The sequence below is a fragment of the Ambystoma mexicanum genome, chromosome 12 (genome assembly GCF_040938575.1).
Source record: "Ambystoma mexicanum isolate Mex_15411 chromosome 12, UKY_AmexF1_1, whole genome shotgun sequence".
Taxonomy (NCBI): Eukaryota; Metazoa; Chordata; class Amphibia; order Caudata; family Ambystomatidae; genus Ambystoma; species Ambystoma mexicanum.
Genome location: NC_090936.1, coordinates 11,936,414 through 11,954,990, shown reverse-complemented (window position 1 = coordinate 11,954,990; position 18,577 = coordinate 11,936,414). Strand labels below are relative to the sequence as shown.

Here is an 18,577-nt window from a genome sequence, read left to right as displayed (position 1 = left end):
CTTGGTATGAATCCCAGCCTAGGTTAGCTATACAGGGGCTGACGGGTTGAGACAGATTCACATGTATATGTTAGCGTGTCTTACCATCAATCGAGGCAAACCCTGAGCCTTGTCCAGACTCAGTATCAAGATCCATGAGTCTGGCAAAATAAATCCTAGAAAGAGAAACAATACAGTGAAATCCTGTACAGAAAATATACATATCATCGAGAGGAGGAGATACATATATAGACATATCGCTATTGTTGTTGGCATGTTTACCAAAGGTCCAAACGAAAGACACCGGTAGGAAATGTACTGTGCAAGCAAACCTTTACTGACTTTGCCAGTGTGGAGGTGGCGTGATGCCGTATGTCTGAGGGGAATTAGCTACGAGCTACTATCAGAGAAATGACAGGAAAGGCTAATGTCTAGGTGGTTATACAAGCCTATTGCATAGTTGTGAATACTAATCTTCCCCAGGGGCAGCTCTGAAGAATCACCCTACCAGAGTGGCGGTTGCAGGGTTTTTGTTGAGGATTTCTGGGGGCTTACGGCCACCCCTCTCTTCGTCTTGTCTAATGTTGAACCTCCATCCTAACCCAGAAGTCTTTAATCCCAGGTTAGTAGCTTCAGAAGATTGACTCCTAGTTTCTACTTCAGGTTCAGCTGGAGGTAAATAACCTAAATGCTGAGTGCCATATCTCCCCAGACTCCCTCTGCGACTTCCTAACTCCCCCTATACGATCCAAACGTTTCCAATGCGGAACTTTGATAGTACATTTAATTTAGAGCCCTTCTGACATGCTCGCTCTTAGCTTTCCTGCTCTTATTCCTCCAGCCTGCCTAGAGCTGGTCAGTCTTCCACCCCTTAGATGTTCTCACCACTCCTAGGTCTCTCCTCCACCCTGCCTAGAGCTGGTCAGTCTTCCATCCCTTAGATGTTCTCACCACTCCTAGGTCTCTCCTCCACCCTGCCTAGCGCTGGTCAGTCTTCCATCCCTTAGATGTTCTCACCACTCCTAGGTCTCTCCTCCAATCTGCCTAGCGCTGGTTCGTCTTCCATCCCTTAGATGTTCTCACCACTCCTAGGTCTCTCCTCCACCCTGCCTAGAGCTGGTCAGTCTTCCATCCCTTAGATGTTCTCACCACTCCTAGGTCTCTCCTCCACCCTGCCTAGAGCTGGTCAGTCTTCCATCCCTTAGATGTTCTCACCACTCCTAGGTCTCTCCTCCACCCTGCCTAGCGCTGGTCAGTCTTCCATCCCTTAGATGTTCTCACCACTCCTAGGTCTCTCCTCCACCCTGCCTAGCGCTGGTCAGTCTTCCATCCCTTAGATGTTCTCACCACTCCTAGGTCTCTCCTCCACCCTGCCTAGAGCTGGTCAGTCTTCCATCCCTTAGATGTTCTCACCACTCCTAGGTCTCTCCTCCACCCTGCCTAGCGCTGGTCAGTCTTCCATCCCTTAGATGTTCTCACCACTCCTAGGTCTCGCCTCCACCCTGCCTAGCTCTGGTCAGTCTTCCATCCCTTAGATGTTCTCACCACTCCTAGGTCTCTCCTCCACCCTGCCTAGCGCTGGTCAGTCTTCCATCCCTTAGATGTTCTCACCACTCCTAGGTCTCTCCTCCAGCCTGCCTAGAGCTGGTCACTCTTCCATCCCTTAGATGTTCTCACCACTCCTAGGTCTCTCCTCCACCCTGCCTAGCGCTGGTCAGTCTTCCATCCCTTAGATGTTCTCACCACTCCTAGGTCTCTCCTCCACCCTGCCTAGCGCTGGTCAGTCTTCCATCCCTTAGATGTTCTCACCACTCCTAGGTCTCTCCTCCACCCTGCCTAGCGCTGGTCAGTCTTCCATCCCTTAGATGTTCTCACCACTCCTAGGTCTCTCCTCCACCCTGCTTAGAGCTGGTCAGTCTTCCATCCCTTAGATGTTCTCACCACTCCTAGGTCTCTCCTCCACCCTGCCTAACGCTGGTCAGTCTTCCATCCCTTAGATGTTCTCACCACTCCTAGGTCTCTCCTCCACCCTGCCTAGCGCTGGCCAGTCTTCCATTCCTTATATGTTCTCACCACTCCTAGGTCTCTCCTCCACCCTGCCTAGCGCTGGTGAGTCTTCCATTCCTTATATGTTCTCACCACTCCTAGGTCTCTCCTCCACCCTGCCTAGCGCTGGTCAGTCTTCCATCCCTTAGATGTTCTCACCACTCCTAGGTCTCGCCTCCACCCTGCCTAGCGCTGGTCAGTCTTCCATCCCTTAGATGTTCTCACCACTCCTAGGTCTCTCCTCCACCCTGCCTAGCGCTGGTCAGTCTTCCATTCCTTATATGTTCTCACCACTCCTAGGTCTCTCCTCCACCCTGCCTAGCGCTGGTCAGTCTTCCATTCCTTATATGTTCTCACCACTCCTAGGTCTCGCCTCCACCCTGCCTAGCGCTGGTCAGTCTTCCGTCCCTTAGATGTTCTCACCACTCCTAGGTCTCGCCTCCACCCTGCCTAGCGCTGGTCAGTCTTCCGTCCCTTAGATGTTCTCACCACTCCTAGGTCTCTCCTCCACCCTGCCTAGCGCTGGTCAGTCTTCCGTCCCTTATATGTTCTCACCACTCCTAGGTCTCGCCTCCACCCTGCCTAGCGCTGGTCAGTCTTCCATCCCTTAGATGTTCTCACCACTCCTAGGTCTCGCCTCCACCCTGCCTAGCGCTGGTCAGTCTTCCATCCCTTAGATGTTCTCACCACTCCTAGGTCTCTCCTCCACCCTACCTAGCGCTGGTCAGTCTTCCATTCCTTAGATGTTCTCACCACTCCTAGGTCTCGCCTCCACCCTGCCTAGCGCTGGTCAGTCTTCCATCCCTTAGATGTTCTCACCACTCCTAGGTCTCGCCTCCACCCTGCCTAGTGCTGGTCAGTCTTCCATCCCTTAGATGTTCTCACCACTCCTAGGTCTCGCCTCCACCCTGCCTAGCGCTGGTCAGTCTTCCATCCCTTAGATGTTCTCACCACTCCTAGGTCTCTCCTCCACCCTGCCTAGCGCTGGTCAGTCTTCCATCCCTTAGATGTTCTCACCACTCCTAGGTCTCTCCTCCACCCTGCCTAGCGCTGGTCAGTCTTCCATTCCTTATATGTTCTCACCACTCCTAGGTCTCGCCTCCACCCTGCCTAGCGCTGGTCAGTCTTCCATCCCTTAGATGTTCTCACCACTCCTAAGTCTCGCCTCCACCCTGCCTAGCGCTGGTCAGTCTTCCATCCCTTAGATGTTCTCACCACTCCTAGGTCTCTCCTCCACCCTGCCTAGCGCTGGTCAGTCTTCCATCCCTTATATGTTCTCACCACTCCTAGGTCTCGCCTCCACCCTGCCTAGCGCTGGTCAGTCTTCCATCCCTTAGATGTTCTCACCACTCCTAGGTCTCGCCTCCACCCTGCCTAGCGCTGGTCAGTCTTCCATCCCTTAGATGTTCTCACCACTCCTAGGTCTCTCCTCCACCCTACCTAGCGCTGGTCAGTCTTCCATCCCTTATATGTTCTCACCACTCCTAGGTCTCGCCTCCACCCTGCCTAGCGCTGGTCAGTCTTCCATCCCTTAGATGTTCTCACCACTCCTAGGTCTCGCCTCCACCCTGCCTAGCGCTGGTCAGTCTTCCATCCCTTAGATGTTCTCACCACTCCTAGGTCTCTCCTCCACCCTGCCTAGCGCTGGTCAGTCTTCCATCCCTTATATGTTCTCACCACTCCTAGGTCTCGCCTCCACCCTGCCTAGCGCTGGTCAGTCTTCCATCCCTTAGATGTTCTCACCACTCCTAGGTCTCTCCTCCACCCTGCCTAGCGCTGGTCAGTCTTCCATCCCTTAGATGTTCTCACCACTCCTAGGTCTCTCCTCCACCCTGCCTAGAGCTGGTCAGTCTTCCATCCCTTAGATGTTCTCACCACTCCTAGGTCTCTCCTCCACCCTGCCTAGCGCTGGTCAGTCTTCCATCCCTTAGATGTTCTCCCCACTCCTAGGTGTTGTATCTCCTTCTCTAAGCTACTATATACTCCTCCACACTACTCTTACCTCCTTACACTTTGAATACCTTCTCCAGGCTACTGTGCCCTCCTCCACACTAGTACCCCCTCCCACACCCTACTCAAACACCCTCCTTTCATCCAGTACTCATCCACTTCACAATCACTCCTTACACTAAGTTCTCTGTACACATGCAGTACCAATTCCACTCCCTCGCCAGTACAAAATGCCTCTACAATCTGCTGCTTCTTCCTTCTTCTGCTCGTCACTTGGTCAGTCGATGTCCACCTCTGACCTCACGCAAAACCCCCACACTTCCTGCTTCCTGTCCAGGCTTGTTTTCACTTCTCCTGTCCTGGATTGGTTTTCTTTTCCTGGCCAGTCTGGCTCTGTCTTATTACCCACACACCCCGGCTAAGATGCAAAGTCACAAGAAGCGGGTTAAGCCCCGCTCACTTCTTCTGTGAGGGCTTGCCGTGTACTGGAGACTACAGCCTGGGAAGACCTGTGTCCATGTTCGTGTCCAGGACACTGTCACATGGAGCGGCCTGGGTTGTCAATCACTGGGGGAAAGGCCTCTCCTGTCCTCTCCCTCGTGCTCCCACCTTCCCCAGTATAGAGAAGCACAGGATATTGGCCCTTTCACAGCTGTCTCTAGGAAGTGGCATCCAGAAGCACACTTTGCTCAACCTTAGATTTGTGGATCTGGTGCCCTGTTTGATTGTTTTCTTCCAGCACCCCCTTCTCCCCTAAGGGATCGCTCAGTCTGAGATATTGACAGTCTCTAGCCGTCGGTCACTTTCTAGGGCCGGAGACTCCCTCATAGCAGCAAGTATTATTCCCTGGTTAGGGGGGGTGTTAGGATGTGATAGTGTCAATGATAAGCCACAGGTCTCCCTCTTGAAACCACTAGCAGCTCTTTCTTTCTGTAGACCTTGGTTATAGTCTTTGGAAAGGAGGGGTCCTTCCCATGGTCTGGGATATGGCCTCCATGAACCTCTGGGCTTGGTTTCTGAGGTTGCTCTCTACCTGTCAGAGATAAATATTCAATGTGAGTCACGCCATCCTTCCTCCCACTGAGTCTCGGGAGGATAGCTCAGGGGCAACTTGCTCGCCTTGGAAACAAGACGGCATGGAGCAGCACAGGTTCGATCCCCGGGTCCGCCCTTAGAAACCTCTGGGTATTAAGCGCGTTATAAATTACCTATCATATCATATTGCTGTCTGGCCTGTGCCCATGGACGGAAAGCACCCATAGCTTCTATACCCCTTCCGGTTGAGGTGATTACTCAGTGTTTCTGGTTTCCCTGCCCCGAGCCACCCTGACTGTGAGTGGTTACTCCCCATTGGCAAACGTTCCTCTTCAGGTGTTTTTTCTACAGTTCACTTACCCTCCCACGCCCCCTGGTTGGTTTAACCTGATTGTTACAGCCTTATTGGTAGTATCAGTAATGGGTTCCCGCTGGTGCTGGCAGAGAGACTGACCCATTAAAAAGATGAGTGGCCCAGTTTTCATTACTACATCGCCACTGGCCAGTTTCTTCCGTCCTGTTCATTGGGAAAGTCCTTACGTTAGAGTAGTCCACTGCAGGGGTGTTGCGGGGGCTTAGGTGGTTGGGAACGAGACTCGGTCCTCACTCTTAATACTCTTCCACATGGGAGACCCCTACACATTTTCACTGTGGGCCTATGGAACCACAGGGGGCTCGGGTGGGGATCGGCCGCTGGTACCTGGGGGAACAGGTGCGGACCCTGAACCCTGTCCACTTGCAGGCATGAGGGCCAAGAAAAGAGTCTGGTGAATCAGACATGTAGCCAATGCCATCAACGCTCCCCAGCGACCCTCAACAGAGGACTTTATAAGGTGACTTCATCACACTTGGGTTACAGCTGTATATTTGCCTATCACAAATGCAACAATGTTCTTTTCTTTTGCATTTTACGTGTATTATTTGCATTTCATGTAAAGTATTTGTATGCACCAGGCATTATACTGGTTAATTGGAGTGGCATGTCGAATGAAGGACGGTTTATTCTGAGAAAAACATGAATGCCGTCAGCCTGGATGGTGGGACGCGAGCAGGCGCTGCAGAGGATAAACCTACCCTGTGAATCGGGTCCACAAAATGGCTTCCAGACACTGCTTTTAGAGCATGGCCCCGCATGCACCACGGTGTAAGATGCAGCACGAGGCGAATTACATAATTCCTCCATCAATCCAGGGTCTCTGCGATGCCAAATGAAGTCTACCATCCGCGTGGAGCCCTGCACGCCCCAATCTGTTCCACTGTATAGAGCCATGGACTGAAATTAATTGTCAGGATTAGTCAGGCGAGTACAAAGGCAGCGAATATGGCAAGGGAAATGTGCACTAAATCACACAGTGAATAGCTTCGAATTAAACTACGTGCACACAGGAACGACGACTCATGTATGCTAGAACCCAGGAGTGCAAATAGAGTGTGACATCAAAACCAATATATGAAAAGGGATGTGGGGTAAGCACCTGACCGCGAGGAAAGTCGGCAAGCGCTTTACCCCCAATTGCTGTTACAGGTACTGACAGCGCTAAACCCACGTGGAGGGCAAGCAATGACAGGATCTGTGAACTAACACTCTTGATGGTATTAAATAAGGGAACTAAAGAACTGTACTCACGAGGACGAGATAAACCTCTTGAATGTCAGCTAGCCCATGAATCCTGTTGATGAAACTGGGACCCAGAAAGGCTATAACAGCAATGGGAGGAAAACTAAATACCTAAGTTGGAATAGTGATTACAAATTAGTGAGGAAAACATAAGCATTCACACAGGAGCTAGCTACAACAGCACACCACACCTAATAATCAAATGGGAAATAAATGCAGAAGTGCAATGGAAAACATGGAACGGATCCCAATAGAAAGTAAGGATCAGGAGCAGGGAAAAACGAAATAACCAAGGCAAACTTCCCCCTACCCCTCCAAGGAAAAGACAGGAAGCTAATCTAAGAGGAAGGCTAAGGCATACGGGTTTACAGCAGCAAAGGACAAAGTCAAAGAAATATAGAACACAGACAAACTGGGCTGCATCTAAAAGGGGAAAGCACTGAGAAATGCTGCCTGCAAACAGAGGAAGACAAAAAGGGAATCAAGGGAGCAGAAATCAATTTAGCGCATGAATCCGAAATCCAGGGCGGAGGAACAAGAAAACAGGAAGTAGGAACTAGGTACATAAGCTAAGAACAAGGAACAAGGGACTAGTCACAACAGGAAACACTGCAACGATGACCAGCGCTGGACTGAAGTAAACTGAGGCTTTTAAAGCTGCTTAACGAGCACACCCCTCAGGTGTGCTGCCTGCTGCACCTGCAGCCACAGGTGTTGCCTATCCTCCACCCAACCGTGTCCTGCAAGTGAGAAGGTGAAGCAGTGAGCCAGGCATTCTGGGAAGCATAGTCATTTGATCAAAGTAGCATGCTGGCTGCCAAAAACCTGGAATGGATCCGGAACGGAAGTAACTTGAAAAATAAGGTTTTAGCGCTCCCAATTCATCACAGCACTGTAGCATTAGGTTCGGAGGAAATGTCCAGTAGGGAATAAACCCCAAAACTTGCCCCCAAGTGGCGGGAACGGGAGCGAAGGGAGCGAATCGTGACATTAATATTGAACATGTTACTGCAAGTTGAGCTCTAAGCGATTCAGCATGTTAGTTCCTTCCACGCAGGCACTTTTCACATTTAAACCTTAAGGCCATTTTAAGCAAATATGTATAGTTGACTAGACGTCAACATCATCTTTAGAAATTCAGGCGTACAGCGGAATTACAATTTCTGTTCAAAAAAGAAAATGATGGCACTTGTCCATTTTCAGTTGGATGCTTGACTTAAAATGTACCCTCTTTCTTCTGCCGTCCAATGACAAGTGGATATCGAAGAAAGTCGCTCTGGTCAGCACTGATGTTTACTGCCCTGCTTGGGAGAACCAAAAGTTTGATAAAAAAATAATAGATTTTGGTTCGGTAAGAACTTTGTTATCCATCACTATTCCGAAAAAGGTGTTGCCGAATAACAAGATGTATACTGTTAAATGGATTGTCCTTATTTCAGAGGATTACGCGTAAGTGTTAAGTAATGCAGAAAAAAGCAGACAATAGAGCATGATTGGCTTGTGCTTTGCGTATCTTGAGGGCAGATTAATAGCCACGATCCTTTCTGTTGCAGTTTTGATACTCACATTTGGGACTTTATTATCCAGAATTCTCCTTTTCGAGGTGGTGGTTAATTTAGCTTGCGTCTCAAATCACGCAGCTCCACCAGTTCACATCCACCTCACGACCAGTAAGGAAAGGTGTCCCACGGGTGTCTGAGAAACTAAGCAGAGCACACCAAGATCATCCTTAAAATTCCAAATTCTCAAGGCTACGGCAATCCGGACCTGTCGTCATGCCTTTCAGATATTGACCACTGGATGACGACCAACCATCTCATCCTCAACACTGGGAAAACTGAAATCCTAGTTTGCAGGAAAACAGCCCTCCTTCCCTAATCAATTCCATGGCTGCAATCCCTAGGACAAGCCCTGGAAACTTCAAATGTGGTAAAAAACTACCCCCACTGTTTTTCAACCATAAACTCCATCATCCTATCCTGCCTAGACTACGCAAACTGCCACTACCTAGGTGATCAGTGTTGCAACTAAGGGAACTCCAAAGAGTACAAAACACAGCAGCATGGCTGTTCATTAACCTACCCCCCAGAGAACACATCAGCCCTACACTAAAAGTACTCCATTCGCTCCCAATTGGTCGACGCAATACCGTTAAAGCCATGCTGCATCACCCACCGCGCCATTCACAACACCAACCTAGAATTCCTTCAAGACAAAATCCGGCCCTACCAGCCCCGTAAGGAATCTCAGATCTCGCACAGCATACCGCCTAGTGGTCTCACCTCACAACTCCTCCAGACTGGGTGGGTCCTTGTTCTCAGTGCAAGCACCAATTATCTGGATTCCATACCCCTACACATTTGCAACATGTAAAATCACCTGAATTTCAGAAAGGCCCTTAATACCTGGCTCTTCCCAACTTCATCCTGAACACATCCCCCTATCTCAAATAACACATTCCTATACATCAATCACAGCGCTGATGCCAGCAGCATTCGCAGCGGCTCACCTTTACAAACTGTTGCCCCTTGCACAACACACCTACACGATAAATACTGCATGGAAGCCAGCAGCATTCACTGAGGCATACCACAATAAACCTTAATCCTTCTCCAACTACAACACGAACGGCAACATTTGCATCGGCTCACCCTGACAAACTAGCACCCCATGAACAACAACATTCTTACCTGACAAACCAGGCAAGCCAGCAGCTTTTGCTGTGGCACACCACAATAAACTCACTCTCCCTCACCACTCAGACTCTCGCCCCAGAGAGACCATGAATAATGAGACCATGCCCTCCACACTGGACAAAGATCGCTGCAGCCGAACAACACCGAACCCTACGGTACGTATACCTTACACCACGTCTGTGGACACAGGCCACAGGCACGACCAAACATCCATGCACTATAGAATGCAGCTACAGCTATGCCCTTCCGGTCTAGCAGCACACATAGCCGTCCACACCGAAACACCTGACATACCTCAATACCTCTGCCAGTAGCATACAGCGACTGCCAACTAAAATAATTCGGTATATCTGGCCACACATTAACTCTTCAACAATAGCACCCTATCGCAAACTACCAACAGCGCCCACTCACATGCTTGACCTTTTTGGGCTGCTTAGTAGAGCCTAGCCAGCCACCTAAGTACTAGACCCACGAAAATGCGCACATACATCTGTGAATTTAAAACCCTTACAAAAAATTGGCGTGCTTTCTTTAAGAGACTGGAAGGGAGAACATTTGAAGACATATACGGGGCTTGAGAAGAGTCGTAAGCACAACCCGATGAATTAATTACTGTTCACTGATACCTGAAACTAAACAATCTACACCCTAGTTGACCCACCTGTTGAAATATGTGACATGTCTAATGGCTGTAAAGGAAGATGGTCTCGTGGGTTGTTGAGTACATGGACCATCTCAGAAGAGGGGGACCCTCCACAGAAGCTATGCCCTATTTGGTAGCCATGGTAGGGAAGGAATAGAGGGACCGACTAGGAACCACCACACATGATCTATGGCAACGTATGATGCAACGGGAAGTGATCTCTGTGTGGTACTAAAAAACGAGGACACTTCCCCTTATGGATGTTCTTCCGCAGCACAAGGAGAACCAACCGGAACTGGAGAAAGTCTTTCCTGGACCATGAGTTGTGTTAGTGGGAGATGAGCAAAAGCAGTAGCGAGAACACTTTAAAATACATAAAAGCTTTTCGGGAAAAGGCACTCAAAGCACCAATATTTTATCTAGCAAGAGTTTTAGCACCTTCAACAATTTGCCCTTCGTTATGGCACACGTTAATGCTGGTGTAAGGGTCTAACGAGTGTATGGTATTTTATTAAAAGATGTGTATTTTCAGAGCTTGATGAATTGAAAAGCCTGTTGATCTGAAGAAACCTAATTGCTGAAAGAAGAATGGACTGGAGCCCACGTTGGGAGACCGAGAGAACACCGGAGCACTGTGTCTGCTAGAGTCATGATTGAAGTGGCCAGGACTGAGATGACAGATCGAGCTCGAGCCAGGATTTGCCAAGGAAAATGGTTTTCCAAATACAAGCATGTTCTCAAAATGGCCGCCACACCTGAGATCAAGCTGAGAAGATGGCCGCCTGGGATAGAAATGAGCCCTTTCGGTGCCAGAGCCCTTTTGGGTTAAAGGATCCTTCTGTCTACTTATGATATTTGCACAGATAGCACATGCAAAGAGGATTATGCTCTGCTCCTCCAGTTGTTCAGGTCTGTGTGCTGAGCTAGCCTCCTGTGGCTGATGTGAAACCAGAAGTGGCGACTGACCTCCTCCCCAGCCCCGGCGCCGTAGAGCTAACCAGGCCTTCCCAGATAGTTTTGCTTTTTTATTTGCAATTCCACCTCCTAAGGTAAATTAACTGTTATTAGTAGTTGCTACTGCACTTTAGAACTACATGGTTGCAAAGCTGTGTTGTTAAATAGTGTCTCTTTAGCCATTTGTTTCAAAAAGCCCCGTGGCTAATGCGATTGAATTAAATCCAGTTGGGATTAAGTTATTTACACATTTGACATGTGGATAACATGTGATTCTCCACCATTCTCAACTAATCAAGCGCTTGCAGAGATGGTGAACCGTGCGGAGTGCTGCATTGCTGTTCCTTGAGACCAATCCCTGTGAAGAAGCAGCCGCCCTGTGCACATGCCTGCTTCAGGGGTTGCTTTGACTAAAAGACAATCCTCAGTTGCATGCCCCCCCCCCAGCCTGAGAGGGAAGAGTGTTCATTATACACGCACGAGGCATGCCGCCGCTGGAAGCTTTACAGTGGAACACTGGGTGCTGTTCTTGGCATGCAAGATTGCACTCTGGGAATACAGTAAAGCACTGGGCCTGCGTTGCAATACAGTCTAAGTGCATCAGACCTAAGGGTTGGCTCATTCAATTCGTGTGGAGGGTCTGAAACCCACCCAAGTCTTGAAATTGACATCTGCCATATTGATCGCAGTCGTTTTATTTGAGAATCTCTTGAGTTAATGTGTTATCGAGGACCTGTGTCTTTAATGTTTCAGAAGAGAACATGAGTAAATGCATGTTCAGCCTCTCCTAATCTCCCTAAGGGCAGCGCCCAGCCTGAAGCCCACACCCTGTGCACTAGCTGCAAAGAGAATGATGTGATACGCACCCAGACCCCCACAGTACACACACCTGTCAAGAGAATGCGCTGATCATCAGACAGATGGAACACCAATCTTCCAAGGCTGAGCAGGAGAGCTTCACGTGACCGACTATGTCAAACATGGCAAGTTTAACACTTTAAACCCACTAGATCCTGTTGGCCAACCTGCCGTGTCCATTTATGTATTAACATGTGACTATCTTTAGAAGGTTTATATAAATCTAAAACATACATTTTATGCCCACATGCATGCACTCGTCCCACTTTGGATGGAAGAGGGGCCCCCAAGTTCCATGATTGAAGGTCAAAGACCAGACGTTTCACATGTGAGTCGATGCCCTACAGGAGGTCAGAAGTCAACAGACAGGGATGGAGAAGTGGCGTGGTTGATTCACCTGAAAACATCTCAAGGGGTTCTTATTTGCAATACTGGTTCTGCACAGGGAATCCCTCCATCACCCCCACCCCTGCAGCACACCCTGTGCATTTGTCATCAAATGAACAATCATTAGACACTCTGTCACTAGACCAAGAGGTGTCACTGCACTGTTCTGCAAACAGAGCTGCCATTGTAACGTTTGGGGTTGCCACTGTTTACGTTGCTCTGGCTAGTATGTGCAAATCACAACATCAAACTACTGAACACATGTTCCGGTACACGACTTTACGATCATTTCTGTTTGTGGGGTATAACACTTTATTTCAACCTATAACTCTGAACCCTTAACAATGACTCCAAAATGTTTCCAGATGTGGTAGAAGTCAATAGAAGTGTGCTTGCTCCAGGGAGATTCAATTGATGTTACTGCGGGCCTCCCTTCACCCATCAGTGCTTGTATTTACTTTTTAAACTGGGTGAAGTACCTGCTTCTCTTCAACACTGCTCAGTACTTGACATACTTGGTATGTTCAGGGGGCAGTTTTATAGAGAGCCAATGTTCAAACCCCCTATTCTGTGTCGTAATTCTGGGTGCGATTTTGCATTAGCACTCTGCGCTCTGGCCCTTAACTTGGGCGGCGGGCCGTTACCTACAGTGTCGTCACCTAGGGGGACATCACCTCAGTATAAAATCACCACCCCCAGATTGGAGCAGATCCCTCGTGTTAGGGGGCATTTGTTGAGAACGTGTGTGCCATTGGTAAGGCCTGGAGTGCTGTGAGTGTCGGACGAGCTGTGCCTACAGGAGTGCGATACTACAGATGCATAGACGAGCCGTGCGTTACAGTAAACGGACTGCACTCACACATGCAAGCAAGAACTGGCCGAGTTGGAAGGGTCATTCACGGCATGTATTATCCGCTTGGTTGGGATCCACTGTGGATCGCTTGGTTGGAATCCACAGTGGATCGCTTGGTTGGAATCCACTGTGGATCGCTTGGTTGGGATCCACTGTGGATTGCTTGGTTGGGATCCACAGTGGATCGCTTGGTTGGGATCCACTGTGGATCGCTTGGTTGGGATCCACTGTGGATCGCTTGGTTGGGATCCACAGTGGGCTCGCCTATGTGCACCTTATCAACAGAGGAGGCATGAAGAGTCCGACAGAAGCGCATGCCAGTCTGTTCTTGCACTGTGTAGTTCAGGGATGTCCAGCTCCAGGCCTCGAGAGCCGGATCCATGCCAGGTTTTCAGGATACCCCTCATTAATATTCATGAGGTAAATTTGCATGCAATGATTCTAAATGTATTCAAATGTTTCCTCTTTAAAATTGATGAGCGATGTCCTGAAAACCCGTCAGAATTCCGCCACTCGAGGCCCCGAGATGGCCAACCCTGGTGTAGTTGCTATCGCCTTTGTCTATTCAAAAGCAGTTGGTTGCAGCTGTGAGCCCGGCACAGAATCTTAACAAAAGGATTCATTCTCAGAACAGCAGCTAATCTTTATTCTAAAGATGTTACTCCTCTGGGAGCTGTGTGGAAAGAGCGGGGGGGAAAATCCAGGAGTATATTGCATAACCATTTACAAATGGCGATAACAGCAGGTGGTGGTATGGATTCGGGTGTAAAGTAGTGCCTGCAACCCCTGACAATTATTTGAGTACATATTTGGTGAGGTAGACAGTCAGTGGTAAAGCAAGTGAAAGTGGAGTATGGTAGGGTGGAAATACTCCCATTCATGAGGTAGGACAGGAGGGGGTAGTCTACAAGGCATGCACCATATGAACACAATGGATGTAAAACATGATGGCACTAAGGTAGGGACTACGCTACTGAGTAACAAAGGGATGATCGGGGCAGTAACTGCGTAAAGGCTGCTTCAGTATTGGGTAGAAGCCTGTCTGCCTTCCAACCTTGAAAGGCACCCCCCCAATGACAACCATCTCAGTCTGCCTGGCTTCGACCCCTGACGCTGGACAGGGCCACCCCCAAGCTGTGGAGACTTTGTGGCACATGCAAGACGATGGCTGAAATTTCCCCCAAACATTTGCCAGTTGCATAATGCATGACTCACTATTGTACATGCTATGCAAATATAAGGGCTTGGAGAGGGGGATGGGGGGGATGCTGGACTGGTTCTCAGCCCATCCCCAAGTCCATAGGTACTCCTCCAAGCCTGCTCCACTACTCAGGCAGTGACGACTGTTCCCAATGTTTTTTTTTCCTTTTGTTTTTAAAATATGAACTCACTGATGTAATGTTTGGATGGCATAGTCATTACGGTAGAGCAATTATTTGATGATACCCAAATCTGCTGAGAAAGCACGTTCTTATCCTCCATCAAGAAAGTGCTGATCCATGTCAAAGGCTGTGTGACTCTGCACCTCCTAAAATTCGAGAAGAAGGTAGAATTTTTCTATCTCAACCCCTAACTGTGCATCGTCTCCACTCAATCTTTGCTAACAAGCCATTCACTTTCTAGGAAAAGTCAAAGCATTGCTGCCTGCCAGTTGATGAGGAACCTTTGAGCAAACTCTAGGCATATTTAGACTTGAAAGAACTTAGTAGAGGGCTCTTTGGAGCTGAGACGCACCTTTATGCTCAACACCATATCTGAACTCTAGCGAATGAAAAGGATGGGAATCAGTTTATATGGATGGGCAGCCTGTACATTGTCCTCATGGATTTCTATTTTATAATCTGTACTACAGCATGAATACACACAATTAACGGTACTGTGTTTTTTACTGTCTAACTTTGTGACCATCTGGAACAGTGTGTGATGTAATCTTTGATGTTTTTCTTTGCACTAGACCAAGACTGCACCAGGTGGATCTCAGAAGAAGGTTAAAAGGACTCTCCCCAACCCTCCCCCTGAAGATGCTACTGCCGGCACACAGTCCGGCTACAGTACCGTAGGCTCACTTTCCCGCAGAAGAATCGGCAGAACCAACACTATGGCAAGAGCAAAGATTCTCCAAGATATCGACCGAGAACTGGATCTGGTGGAAAGAGAGTCCTCCAAGCTCAGAAAAAAACAAGCAGAGTTAGATGAGGAAGAAAAGGAGATTGATGCTAAATTGAGATACTTGGAAATGGGGATAAATAGACGGAAGGAGGCATTACTTAAGGAGAGAGAAAAGCGGGAGAGGGCGTACCTACAAGGGGTTGCAGAAGAACGCGACTATATGTCCGACAGTGAAGTTCATAATGTCCGTCCAACAAGACTGGACAGTCAGCATGGCCTAGAAAGACCACGAACAGCCCCGCAAACTGACTTCAGTCAATTCTTGCCACCGCAAACACAACCAGAAGCTCAGTTTGTGCCACCCACCTCTCCCTACACCCAGTACCAATATACGTCTTCGCCGCTTCCGACTCAACCACCGACACAGTACACGCAGCAATCCCTTTATCAACAACCTTTGTATCATCCGCATGTTTCCCACTACCAGACTCAGCCCACCTTCCAAACAGTGTCGACCATTTCCTACACGTCGCAAGTTCCGCCTCCCGCGATCCAGCCTTCTTCATATCAACATTCGTCCCAGCTCATGATGATGCAGCAGAAGCCGAGGCAAAATGCTTTAGATCTGGAACCAAAAATAACCTCAAACTACGAGGTGATCAGGAATCAGCCTCTTATAATTGCGCCAGTATCCAATGACAGTTCGTACTCCGGGATGGGTAGCAAATATAGTACCTTAGACCTCAGGATGGGGTTGGACGAAAGGAGCAGCATGGCCAGCAGTCCGATGTCCAGCATTTCTGCAGATTCCTTCTATTCCGATTTGGAACATCATGCTTCTCGAAACTATGTACTAATCGATGACATTGGGGAACTCACGAAGGGGTCCTCTGGACTGACCTCTGTTTTTGGCCTTCATGATAAAGACCTTGCCAAAGCGGATCACCTGCTTAGGACGGCAGAGTCGCACAGGACTCCAGAAGTGTCAGACTTCCTTGCTCCCTTGCAGACCTCATCCAGGCTGCACTCCTATGGAAAAGCTGAGGAAGACTCCATGGAGGACCCCTTTGAACTGAAGCTCCTGAAACACCAGATCAAACAGGAATTCCGCAGGGGAACGGAAAATCTGGATCCGCTCGCTGGGCTCTCACAGTATTATCATTCCGACAGCCTTTCCCGGCATTTCCCCAAGTCTGAGAAATACAGCATAAGCAGACTTACACTGGAGAAACAAGCAGCAAAACAGCTCCCTCCTGCCATCATTTATCAGAAGCAAACAAAGCACAAAAAGCCCTTGATGGACCCCAAGCTGTCCAAGTTCTCTCCCATCCAGGAAAGCCGTGACCTTGAATCGGAATATTCAAGCTACCTGTCTTCTAGCACTTCTTCAATCCCTGGTATCTCCTCGCGGGCAAGACTCCTACAGGATGACATCACCTTTGGCCTCAGGAAGAACATCACAGACCAGCAGAAGTATTTAGGTCCCACAATGACCACCTCCCTCGGAGCATGCCTTGGGACAAGCCTTAGTCCGACAATGAGGTCTACGTTGCAGGACGACGCTGACAAATCATACAGCAGTGGAAGCCGATCGAGGCCGTCATCGAGGCCTTCATCCGTCTATGGACTTGATTTGTCGATTAAGAGAGATCTCTCAAGCTCCTCTTTAAGGCTGAAGGCCCAAGAAGCAGAATCCTTGGATATATCTTTTAGCCATGTAGCACCTTCGGGTAGGACTAAACCATCAAGTCTACCGATTAGCCAAAGTCGAGGAAGGATTCCAATCGTGGCGCAGAACTCTGAGGAGGAAAGCCCTTTAAGTCCGGTCGGCCAGCCCATGGGAATGGCCCGCGCAGCGGCCGGGCCATTGCCGCCAATATCGGCGGATACCAGGGACCAGTTTGGATCCAGCCATTCACTTCCGGAGGTCCAGCAGCACATGCGGGAGGAATCCCGGACACGCGGCTATGAGCGTGATCTAGCGTACATCATGGATGACTTCCAGCACGCCATGTCGGACAGTGAAGGTAAACTCGGTGTTAGACTCTTGTGCCACTATCACACTGCAAACCCTTTTTTCTACGCATGCGTCTGATTCTTTTTTTTTTCTGTAAAGACTGTTTCCTTTCTTTTCCTATTTGCATCTTGAGTGTTTTACTTTTCACTTCATTTTAAACTGAGTTTAGATGATATTGCAGTTCAAGGGCATGCACAGCATCTGTTTCATATTCCGGATTTGCCTATTGTCGTGATTTATTATTTATTTTGTGCTATTTTGGCCTCTCTTTTTTTTCAAATGTGTGTTATTGGTGTAGTTGATGTCTATGCTTCTCTCCCCTTTTAACTGCTATTGTATGTTTATTTTTTGCTTCAGTGCACTGGTGAGAAGTAATTTATTTGAGTACTATACTACTCTTGTTCCTCCAGAAATGAATCTGTCAGAAGTTAGATAGAAACCCTGCAATAAAGCAAGTAATGTTGCCTTCTCACCCCCAACTCATAGCAACCTTTGGCTCGGTACATGGTTTGGACTACAACTCCCGTTCATCCCAGCCAGCATAGTCAACAGTGAGGCATCATGGGCGTGGTAGTCCAAAACATCTGCCGAGTCGCAAGTTGCAGACCCCTGATGATGGGTATGCTCTGTCAAGTCAAGTGACTGCGTTCATACCCACATACTACGACACCGCTTGAACATTCATACATTCAATCTGCATTTCACTGTCCAGTCGTTTTAAAGTTTAGTCTATCAACAAATATAGATTGTTTTATGTTAACAATTTCATTATCATTCTATTGCATATTTTTATAAAACAATTGATATTTTGAAAAAGGTGTAATTTCTTAGAAGGTATTCACTGAGTAATAATTTAAACTATCTATGTATGTACCATATAGCAATATATTTAACTGTTATATATTTCCCTAAACCCTTGTCCTTTCTGCAAGTTTAGGAAATACATATAAACCATGTTTTACATGTTTCATCACCCCAAATGAAATTGTTTTCTGTTCATACAATTAAATATGCACAAATGTGACCGTCTTAAATTCATATTGTTACCAAATTAATACTTTTCACATTGGAAAAATATTGTAGCATATTTTTTTTCAAATATTACTTCAAAGATAATTTAAAAAAACAAAAAGCTCCTTTTGAAAGAGTGGCATTTTATAATTTTGATAGCTCAGGTTCAAATTTTCATTTTGCTAGTGTTTTAATTTGATGTCCTTTGCTAATGTGTGTATCTAATATAGAACCATGTTGCATGTGCTCTTTCGTGTGTACCTAAATAAATGCTTTGAAAAAGAAATCTGCATGACTGCGAAATAGCACTGTTGTTGAACCCCTTTATGTGCAAAACTACAACAAAAAAGTGTGTCCCCCATTCACATAAATACACAAGGCGGATGCTTTACGCATATATGTACTCCTATTTTAAGTT

At 47.9% G+C, this 18,577-nt stretch overlaps 1 protein-coding gene across 7 annotated transcripts in view; it reads left to right on the top strand.

Annotated features, from left to right (window-relative positions):
• PCLO (piccolo presynaptic cytomatrix protein) overlaps positions 1-18,577 on the top strand; it is an 854,190-nt gene that overhangs the window by 423,623 nt on the left and 411,990 nt on the right. For all 7 annotated transcript variants that reach the window (XM_069627816.1, XM_069627812.1, XM_069627813.1 and 4 more), the window contains exon 7: positions 14,977-17,158. In XM_069627816.1, coding sequence (XP_069483917.1) covers positions 14,977-17,158 — 2,182 coding nt within the window. The remainder of the gene's footprint in view (positions 1-14,976; positions 17,159-18,577) is intronic.